The sequence below is a fragment of the Podarcis filfolensis genome, assembly GCF_964270895.1.
Source record: "Podarcis filfolensis genome assembly, chromosome: 14".
Classification (NCBI taxonomy): Eukaryota; Metazoa; Chordata; class Lepidosauria; order Squamata; family Lacertidae; genus Podarcis; species Podarcis filfolensis.
This window is the reverse complement of record NC_139616.1, coordinates 50,686,044-50,694,950: the sequence shown is the minus strand read 5'-3', so window position 1 is coordinate 50,694,950 and position 8,907 is coordinate 50,686,044. Positions and strand designations below refer to the sequence as shown.

Below are 8,907 nucleotides of genomic sequence, written 5' to 3'. Positions count from 1 at the left end.
AAAGACTTCTGATAAAATGAGTCTTCCAATCGTTCTCATTGCACTGTTTATACTATCTTTCTTTTTGTTGCAGTTTCCTAATCTTTAGTATTGTTCCTATTTACTCCAAAAACGATGTTTGTTATGCATTTTGTTTACAGGTACCACTCGAGTTCTGCTAGTATTGTATCGTTGGTACAATATGATCTTATATAATCCTTAAATATTCTCCATTCTCTAAATATTTTCTGGTTCACTACTCCTCTAACTCTTCCCGTCAATTTTGCTATTGTAGGTATTCTAGCATAAGTATCTGCCAGTCTGTAATTGTCAGCATTTTTTCATCTTTCCAGTTTCTTGCCACAAGGATTCTTGCTGCTGTGGTGGCATACATGAACAGTGGTCTTATGTCTTATTTTATTTTTTAAATTTCCACATTGCCCTTCATCCAAGAATCACAGGGCGGTTACGTTATAAAAACACGGAAAAGGTGTGCCCCTGCTCAGAACCAGGGTGGATTTAATTTAAATCAAATTGATTTAAAGCTACAGCAGGGCTTGCAGGGCAGCAGCTGTAGAAGGAGCAAAAAGGGCTTTCTCGTGTGTGTGTTTCTTGGTGGCTGATTAGCTGCTCTCCCTGTGCAAAGGTCAGAGGGGGCAGGGTTTCTGTTGAGGCCGGTGATTAGCTGTGGGAGGAGCTTATCAGAGCTTGCAGGGCAGCGCCTAGCGGCGTGCGCAGTTTGATCCATCTTTTAGATTTAGGGGAGCTAGTCTCAAACGTTTGTTGGGGGAGACCTAGGTTTTTTGGGGGGGGAGTTATTTGTCCTGTCTTCACGCTTCTTATGATGGAGGACCGCTGTAGCCACCCCCAACGACACGTTCTCAAGATGGAGGGTGAGGGAACAGCTGCAGTCACCTGCGGTTCCTGCGCAATGTTTGCCATCTTGCCAAAGGTTGCAGGCAGCTTTACCTGCAGCAATTGCATGTTGATTGCCCTCTTACAAGACAAAGTCCAGCAACTGGAGGAACGTGTAGCTACGCTCCAAAGAATTAGAGAGCTGGAGCTCTTCTTGGAAGCAACAGAGCACACCGTCTCCACCAAGGAGGAGACAGGGGACTCCCCTGAGAAGGAGGCTAGTTCACCAACACAGGAGCCAGATATATGGAGAAACGTGACTCAAAGAAGTAGGAGGCCCAGGGTTCGCTCTGATTGTTTAGAAATACACAATCGCTTTGAGGTCCTCTCCCCTAGCATGGAAGACGAAGAGCAGACTCCATTTGAGGATCTCTCCCTCATTACAGTTGATCAGGTATATGAAGACGAGCAGCAAAGTCAGTCCTCAGGGAATGTGCAGGCGACCGTGGAACGGACAGCTCACGGAAGAACCCCGACCAAACCTAAGAGGAGGCGTGTAGTGGTGATAGGGGATTCCCTACTGAGGGGAACAGAAGCAGTGATCTGTGGGCCTGACAAGATGTCTCGGGAAGTGTGCTGTCTCCCCGGGGCTAAGATCCAAGATGTAACTGAACGACTGCAAGGAATCATAAAACCCACTGACAAATACCCCTTCCTCTTGGTTCATGTGGGAACCAATGACACTGCAAGCAATAGCCTCCAGAAGATCAAAAGAGACTACGAGGCTCTGGGCAGGAAATTGAAGCAATTAAATGCACAAATTGTCATCTCATCTGTCCTCCCAGTTGAACGACGTGGCCCAGGGAGAGAGGGAAAAATAGTGGAAGTGAACAGCTGGCTTCGCAAATGGTGTAAACAGGAACGGTTTGGATTCTTAGATCACGGACTGCAGTTTCTTGAAGATGGACTTCTGGCAAGCGATGGGCTGCACCTCACAACGGTTGGGAGGAATGTTTTTGCCAAAAATCTCAGAAACCTCATCAGGAGGGCTTTAAACTGACTAATGTGGGGGAGGGAGACAGTGCTCCTGAAGGTAGGAGTCTATCAATTGATGAAGATGATCATCCAAATGTCATAGACCAAATGGAGCAAACAGCATGCAGACCTAGTGGTGGGAGGAAAAAATCCTTAAATAAGAGACACGGGGGAATGATTAATGGACTTCAATGTCTGTACACTAATGCGCAAAGCATGGGAAATAAACAAGATGAGCTTGAGCTCTTGGTACAGCAAACTAAATATGACATAATAGGCATCACTGAAACCTGGTGGGATAAGTCCCATGATTGGAATGTAATAATGGAGGGATACAATCTATTTCAGAGAAACAGACCAGACAAGAAAGGAGGAGGAGTGGTGTTATATGTCAGGGATGTGTATACCTGTGAAGAGATCCAAGATTTAGAACCTCAAAGCCAAAGTGAGAGCATTTGGGTCAAAATTAAGGGAGAGAAGAATAACAGTGACCTCATTGTGGGAGTTTACTATAGATCCCCAAGCCAAACGGAGGACATAGATGATGCCTTCCTGGAACAGATGGCCAAGCATGCAAAAGGAAGGGAGATAGTAGTAATGGGGGACTTCAATTACCCAGATATTTGTTGGATGTCAAACTCAGCCAAGAGCATAAGGTCAAACAGATTCCTCACTGGCCTTGCAGACAACTTCATTGTCCAGAAAGTGGGAGAAGCAACAAGAGGAACAGCCATTTTAGATCTGGTCCTAACCAATGTTGATGACCTGGTTAGTGGGGTAGAAGTGGAAGGATCATTAGGCGCGAGTGATCATGCTCTTCTGAAGTTTACTATACAGCGGAAAGGAGCAGCCAAGCATACTAGGACTCAATTTCTTGACTTTAAGAAAGCCGACTTCATAAAACTTAGGGAAGTGCTGGGTGAGATCCCATGGACAGTAATACTAAAAGGAAAGGGAGTTCATGATGGCTGGGAGTTTGTTAAGAGGGAGATAGTAAAAGCACAACTTCAGGCAATACCAATGAGACGGAAACATGGAAGGTGCCTAAAGAAGCCAGGGTGGCTATCTAAAGAACTTTTAACTGAGTTAAGATTAAAAAAGGATGTGTACAAAAAATGGAAAAGGGGGGAAACCAGCAAAGAGGAATTCAAACAAATAGCCAGCACGTGTAGACACAAAGTCAGAAAAGCTAAAGCACAGAATGAACTCAGGCTTGCTAGAGAGGTTAAAAGCAACAAAAAAGGCTTTTATGGGTATGTTCGTAGCAAAAGGAAGAACAAAGAAACAGTGGGGTCACTCAGAGGAGAAGATGGTGAAATGCAAACAGGGGACACAGAAAGGGCTGAACTCCTCAATGCCTTCTTTGCCTCAGTCTTCTCCGATAAAGAAAACAATGCCCGACCTGAAGAATTTGGAGGAAATGATTCAGCAGAGGAAACACAGCCCAGAATAACTAAGGAGATAGTACAAGAATACTTGGCTAGTTTAGATGTATTCAAGTCTCCAGGGCCAGATGAACAGCATCCAAGAGTATTAAAAGAACTGGCAGGTGTGATCTCAGAACCACTGGCAGTCATCTTTGAGAATTCCTGGAGAACAGGCAAAGTCCCGGCAGACTGGAGGAGGGCAAATGTTGCCCCTATTTTCAAAAAGGGGAAAAGAGAGGACCCAAATAATTACCGCCCAGTCAGTCTGACATCAATACCAGGGAAGATTCTGGAGCAGATCATTAAGCAAACAGTCTGTGAGCACCTAGAAAGGAATGCTGTCATCACCAATAGCCAGCATGGATTTCTGAAAAATAAGTCATGTCAGACTAACCTGATCTCGTTTTTTGACAGAATTACAAGCCTGGTAGATGAAGGGAATGCAGTGGATGTAGCCTACCTTGATTTCAGCAAGGCATTTGACAAGGTGCCCCATGATATTCTTGTAAAGAAGCTGGTAAAATGCGGTCTTGACTATGCTACCACTCAGTGGATTTGTAACTGGCTGACTGACCGAACCCAAAGGGTGCTCATCAATGGTTCCTCTTCATCCTGGAGAAGAGTGACTAGTGGGGTGCCACAGGGTTCTGTCTTGGGCCCGGTCTTATTCAACATCTTTATCAACGACTTGGATGATGGACTCAAGGGCATCCTGATCAAATTTGCAGATGACACCAAACTGGGAGGGGTGGCTAACACCCCAGAGGACAGGATCACACTTCAAAACGACCTTGGCAGATTAAGGAACTGGGCCAAAACAAACAAGATGAATTTTAACAGGGAGAAATGTAAAGTATTGCACTTGGGCAAAAAAAATGAGAGGCACAAATACAAGATGGGTGACACCTGGCTTGAGAGCAGTACATGTGAAAAGGATCTAGGAGTCTTGGTTGACCACAAACTTGACCTGAGCCAACAGTGTGACGCAGCAGCTAAAAAAGCCAATGCAATTCTGGGCTGCATCAATAGGAGTATAGCATCTAGATCAAGGGAAGTAATAGTGCCACTGTATTCTGCTCTGGTCAGACCTCACCTGGAGTACTGTGTCCAGTTCTGGGCACCACAGTTCAAGAAGGACACTGACAAACTGGAACATGTCCAGAGGAGGGCAACCAAAATGAAGAAGAAGAAGAAGAGTTTGGATTTGATATCCCGCCTTTCACTCCCTTTAAGGAGTCTCAAAGCGGCTAACATTCTCCTTTCCCTTCCTCCCCCACAACAAACACTCTGTGAGGTGAGTGGGGCTGAGAGACTTCAAAGAAGTGTGACTGGCCCAAGGTCACCCAGCAGCTGCATGTGGAGGAGCGGAGACGCGAACCCGGTTCCCCAGATTACGAGACTACCGCTCTTAACCACTACACCACACTGGCTCTCAGTGTCAAAGGCCTGGAAACAATGCCTTATGAGGAACGGCTAAGGGAGCTGGGCATGTTTAGCCTGGAGAAGAGGAGGTTAAGGGGTGATATGATAGCCATGTTCAAATATATAAAAGGATGTCACATAGAGGAGGGAGAAAGGTTGTTTTCTGCTGCTCCAGAGAAGCGGACACGGAGCAATGGTTCCAAACTACAAGAAAGAAGATTCCACCTAAACATTAGGAAGAACTTCCTGACAGTAAGAGCTGTTCGACAGTGGAATTTGCTGCCAAGGAGTGTGGTGGAGTCTCCTTCTTTGGAGGTCTTTAAGCAGAGGCTTGACAACCATATGTCAGGAGTGCTCTGCTGGTGTTTCCTGCTTGGCAGGGGGTTGGACTTGATGGCCCTTGTGGTCTCTTCCAACTCTATGATTCTATGATTTAAATCACAATTTAAATCACTAGTCAATAAGACTTGATTTAAATCACTGGTCAGTAAGACTAGCCTAGCATCCCACCTTCATCACCAGTGAAGTGTAGGTGGGTTCCCACGAGGCAAGACACAGCGATAACAGCAAGAACCTTTATTGAGCTACATAGCTGGGTAACAGGGGCAAAGCAACTGCTTATATACATTAGGTATACATACCTATATACATATACATACCTATACCTATATGACAAACCTATACAGCATCTTAAAAAGCAGAGACATTACCTTGCCAACAAAGGTCCATATAGTTAAAGCTATGGTTTTCCCAGTAGTGATGTATGGAAGTGAGAGCTGGACCATCAAGAAGGCTGATCGCCAAAGAATGGATGCTTTTGAATTATGGTGCTGGAGGAGACTCTTGAGAGTCCCATGGACTGCAAGAAGATCAAACCTCTCCATTCTGAAGGAAATCAGCCCTGAGTGCTCACTGGAAGGACAGATCCTGAACTGAGGCTCCAATACTTTGGCCACCTCATGAGAAGAGAAGACTCCCTGGAAAAGACCCTGATGTTGGGAAAGATGTAGGGCACAAGGAGAAGGGGATGACAGAGGACGAGATGGTGGGACAGTGTTCTCGAAGCTACCAGCATGAGTTTGACCAAACTGCGGGAGGCAGTGGAAGACAGGAGTGCCTGGCGTGCTCTGGTCCAGGGGCTCACGAAGAGTTGGACACGACTAAACGACTAAACAACAACAACATATACATACCTGAAAGCCTGGGCCACTCCCACTCCCAACACGATTGGCTGTCTAAACTTCCAAGCTGCAAATCACGACTCAGAGTTCAAGGGCCAATGGCAGAGGCCCAAATCCTAAAATCTGTGATTGGACATCATGTATCGAATCAGAACACATGAGCTCAGAATCCATAGTCCAGACTCAAGCTCAGCCAGACACAGACTTACCTTTGGATTAGTGGTTTTCAACCAGTGTACCATGGCACCCTGGGGTGCCTTGAATGATGGTCGGGGTGCTGCAGATAACAGGGGCCTCTGTCCCTCTTTCCTTCTCTCCCTCCTCTGATGCCCTTTTGCATCTCTGTCTCCCAAAGGTTTGCACAGCTGTTCGTTGCAGCAGCCCTGGCTACAAGCTCCCCAGACGAATGGTGCCTCTGGGGCTGGTCAGGAGGTGCTGGTTGCCAGAAGCTAGCAAGCAAGCCAGCAGGCGAGGGAGCCCAGCCCACCAGCCCTTGCTGTTGGGAATGGACAGGCAAGTCCTAAGTCCCTGTGGGGCAGTGTGAGGAGACATTTCTCCTTGGGGCAGCTCAGAGACCAGGGGCAGCTGCCCAGAGGACTCCCAAGGAGAGGGGAGAGGAGAGGAGGCTCGGGGAACCCTCCACAAGGGAGTGTGTTCGAAAAAGGGTGAGAGGCTGCCTGCTCTGCAAGCAAAGGGTGACATAACTGGGCCCCTGAGCCCCACAGGGGTGCCGAAGAAAGAATGTAGTTGGCCAAGGGAGCCATGGATTCAGAAAGGTTGAAAACCTCTGCACTAAAAGGGTAGTATATTTCTATTCCTCCACCCGTTCCCTTGTGCCTCAGGTGCAGATTGCTGCCATACTTAAAACTCAAACAACCCCTCCAGCTGCAACCTTCACCAACCTGAAGCTAGGCAGATGTTTGGGGTGGGAACCAAAGCTAGGCTGGGCCTGACAGCAGTTGTGCTCCAAAACATCTGGAGAGGCCCCCAGATGCCGGTTATCTTCGCTTGGAATGGAATCCAATGAATTTGCCTGCATCAGCAGGTTTTGGCAATTTGGAAATGTATGGTACTAGGAGCTACAGTGGTACCTCGGATTAAGAACTTAATTCGTTCCGGAGGTCTGTTCTTAACCTGAAACTGTTCTTAACCTGAAGCACCACTTTAGCTAATGGGGCCTGCCACTGTGCCGCCGGAACACGATTTCAGTTCTCATCCTGAAGCAAAGTTCTTAACCCGAGGTACTATTTCTGGGTTAGCGGAGTCTGTAACGTGAAGCGTATGTAACCCGAGGTACCACTGTATTTGGGAGTAAGACAGGGCGGGTGGAAATCAAACAGGTGCACATCTAAATATGTGCTCTTCAAGCAAAGGGTGACATAACTGGCCCCCTGAGCCCCCCAGGGGTGCCGCAGAAAGAATTTAGTTAGCCAAGGGAGCCGTGGACTCAAAAAGTTTGAAAACCTCTGGATTAGACTAAGCTTGGGGATAGCTCAGCTAGTTAGAGAATGGTCTGATAATGCCAGGGTTGCAGGTTCTATCCCTGTATGGGACAGCTGCATATTTCTTTTTTTTATATATATATATAAATTTTTTATTGATTTTCCAACATATATTAAAAAAACAATACAAGACAATACATAAACAAACAAACATATAAACATGTATAATTTCTTAACCTCTTTTTCTTAGACCTTGTTTCAACGACTTCCCCATACCTCCCTTTTCTGCATCCCTGTTTTAAATTTTCCCAGCAACCCCTAATTTGAATACTTATAATACAATTTCTAATCTTTTTCCTCTTATCCAATTACTTATCACTTTACTTACTTATAATTCACTTTCTTTAATCCTTTTTCTCTTACCCAATTATTTAACCCTTTTTCTCTTACCCAATTATTTGTCACTGCAATTCTGTTTTACCTTACCCATGACATTTTAGCACTCATTAATTTTACAACAATTCTTAAGATACACTTTAAATTTCTTCCAATCTTCTTCCACCGTCTCTTTCCCTTGGTCACCGGCTGCATATTTCTGCATTGTCAGGAGTTGGACTAGATGAGCCTCAGGGTCCCTCTACAGTTCTATGAGGCTATGATTTGTATTTCACTCTTGATTTAATTTTAGTTTTTAGCCAGACCCCATGGGAAAACAGATGGTGGGAGTTAATTATTAATCACTGTCCATTAAATATTCTCATTATTAATTATCAATACATTAGAGCACCATTGCACAGTTCCATCACTGTAGTTCATTTATAGGTACAGATGTAATGTTTTTTTGGGGGGGAGAGAGAATTTCACGTTACTTCCGATAACCTCCATGAAAAGTTGCTTTACAAAGCCTAAACAAGGAGATGAAGGGTGGAAAGACTTCCTTGAGAAGAAAAGGTTAAAAGACATTAATGTCTCTGCATCAGAGAAGGATTTTGCTCTGACTGCTAATTAGCCAGAAGCCGCGTCTCGCAATGAGAGGTATCAGAGAGATTTAATCAGGAAGCAGGCGCTCTGTCAAAGGGAGTGTGCTGCTGCCGTTTCCCCAAGGTGTGTATGTGTCTGTCAGGATGGACCAAGTGGGGGGGAAGTCATTACAAGGAAACAGTTATGCACAGTTATCCTGTCGGAAATTCATCCCTGCCTCCCAGGAAGAGAGATAGAGTGTCAGGCATCTGAGCAGGGAGACACTTGTGCGTGGGTTTCAGAAATACATGTGAGTCAAACATTTCTAGAGTGTCTTGTGACCCAGTCTGTATTGTCTCCACCCCTCGCTAATTGATTTCCTGTGTGTGATCTCCTAGTAACATTTATGTTGGTTGGGAAAGCAAGAAGAAGGTATATAAAAAGAAGAATTCCTGGACGTGTAGATTCAGGTTTGGGGCAAGTCCTCTTTAGTGAGAGAACCATAGCAGACGTCAAAAATCACAAAATATGCAGCAAAGCAAAGTGTGGAAATATAGGCAGTTAGATGTTTAAAATATCCTCTTCTAAGTTGCTTCCAAATTTCCC

The 8,907-nt window shown here is 45.4% G+C and overlaps 1 protein-coding gene across 1 annotated transcript; it reads left to right on the top strand.

Moving 5' to 3' along the window:
* The first annotated feature begins 578 nt into the window (after positions 1–578).
* LOC310749226 (uncharacterized protein) lies at positions 579–3,139 on the top strand. Its single transcript, XM_083585862.1, has 2 exons — positions 579–625; positions 718–3,139. Exon 2 carries the CDS (start codon positions 821–823, stop codon positions 1,892–1,894), a length of 1,074 nt encoding a protein of 357 aa, XP_083441988.1. The 5' UTR covers positions 579–625; positions 718–820; the 3' UTR covers positions 1,895–3,139.
* The last annotated feature ends 5,768 nt before the right edge of the window (positions 3,140–8,907 follow it).

Bases quoted from the DNA above. Each gene is read 5' to 3' on its own strand.
- LOC310749226 (XM_083585862.1), top strand. From the start codon at position 821: ATGATGGAGGACCGCTGTAGCCACCCCCAACGACACGTTCTCAAGATG.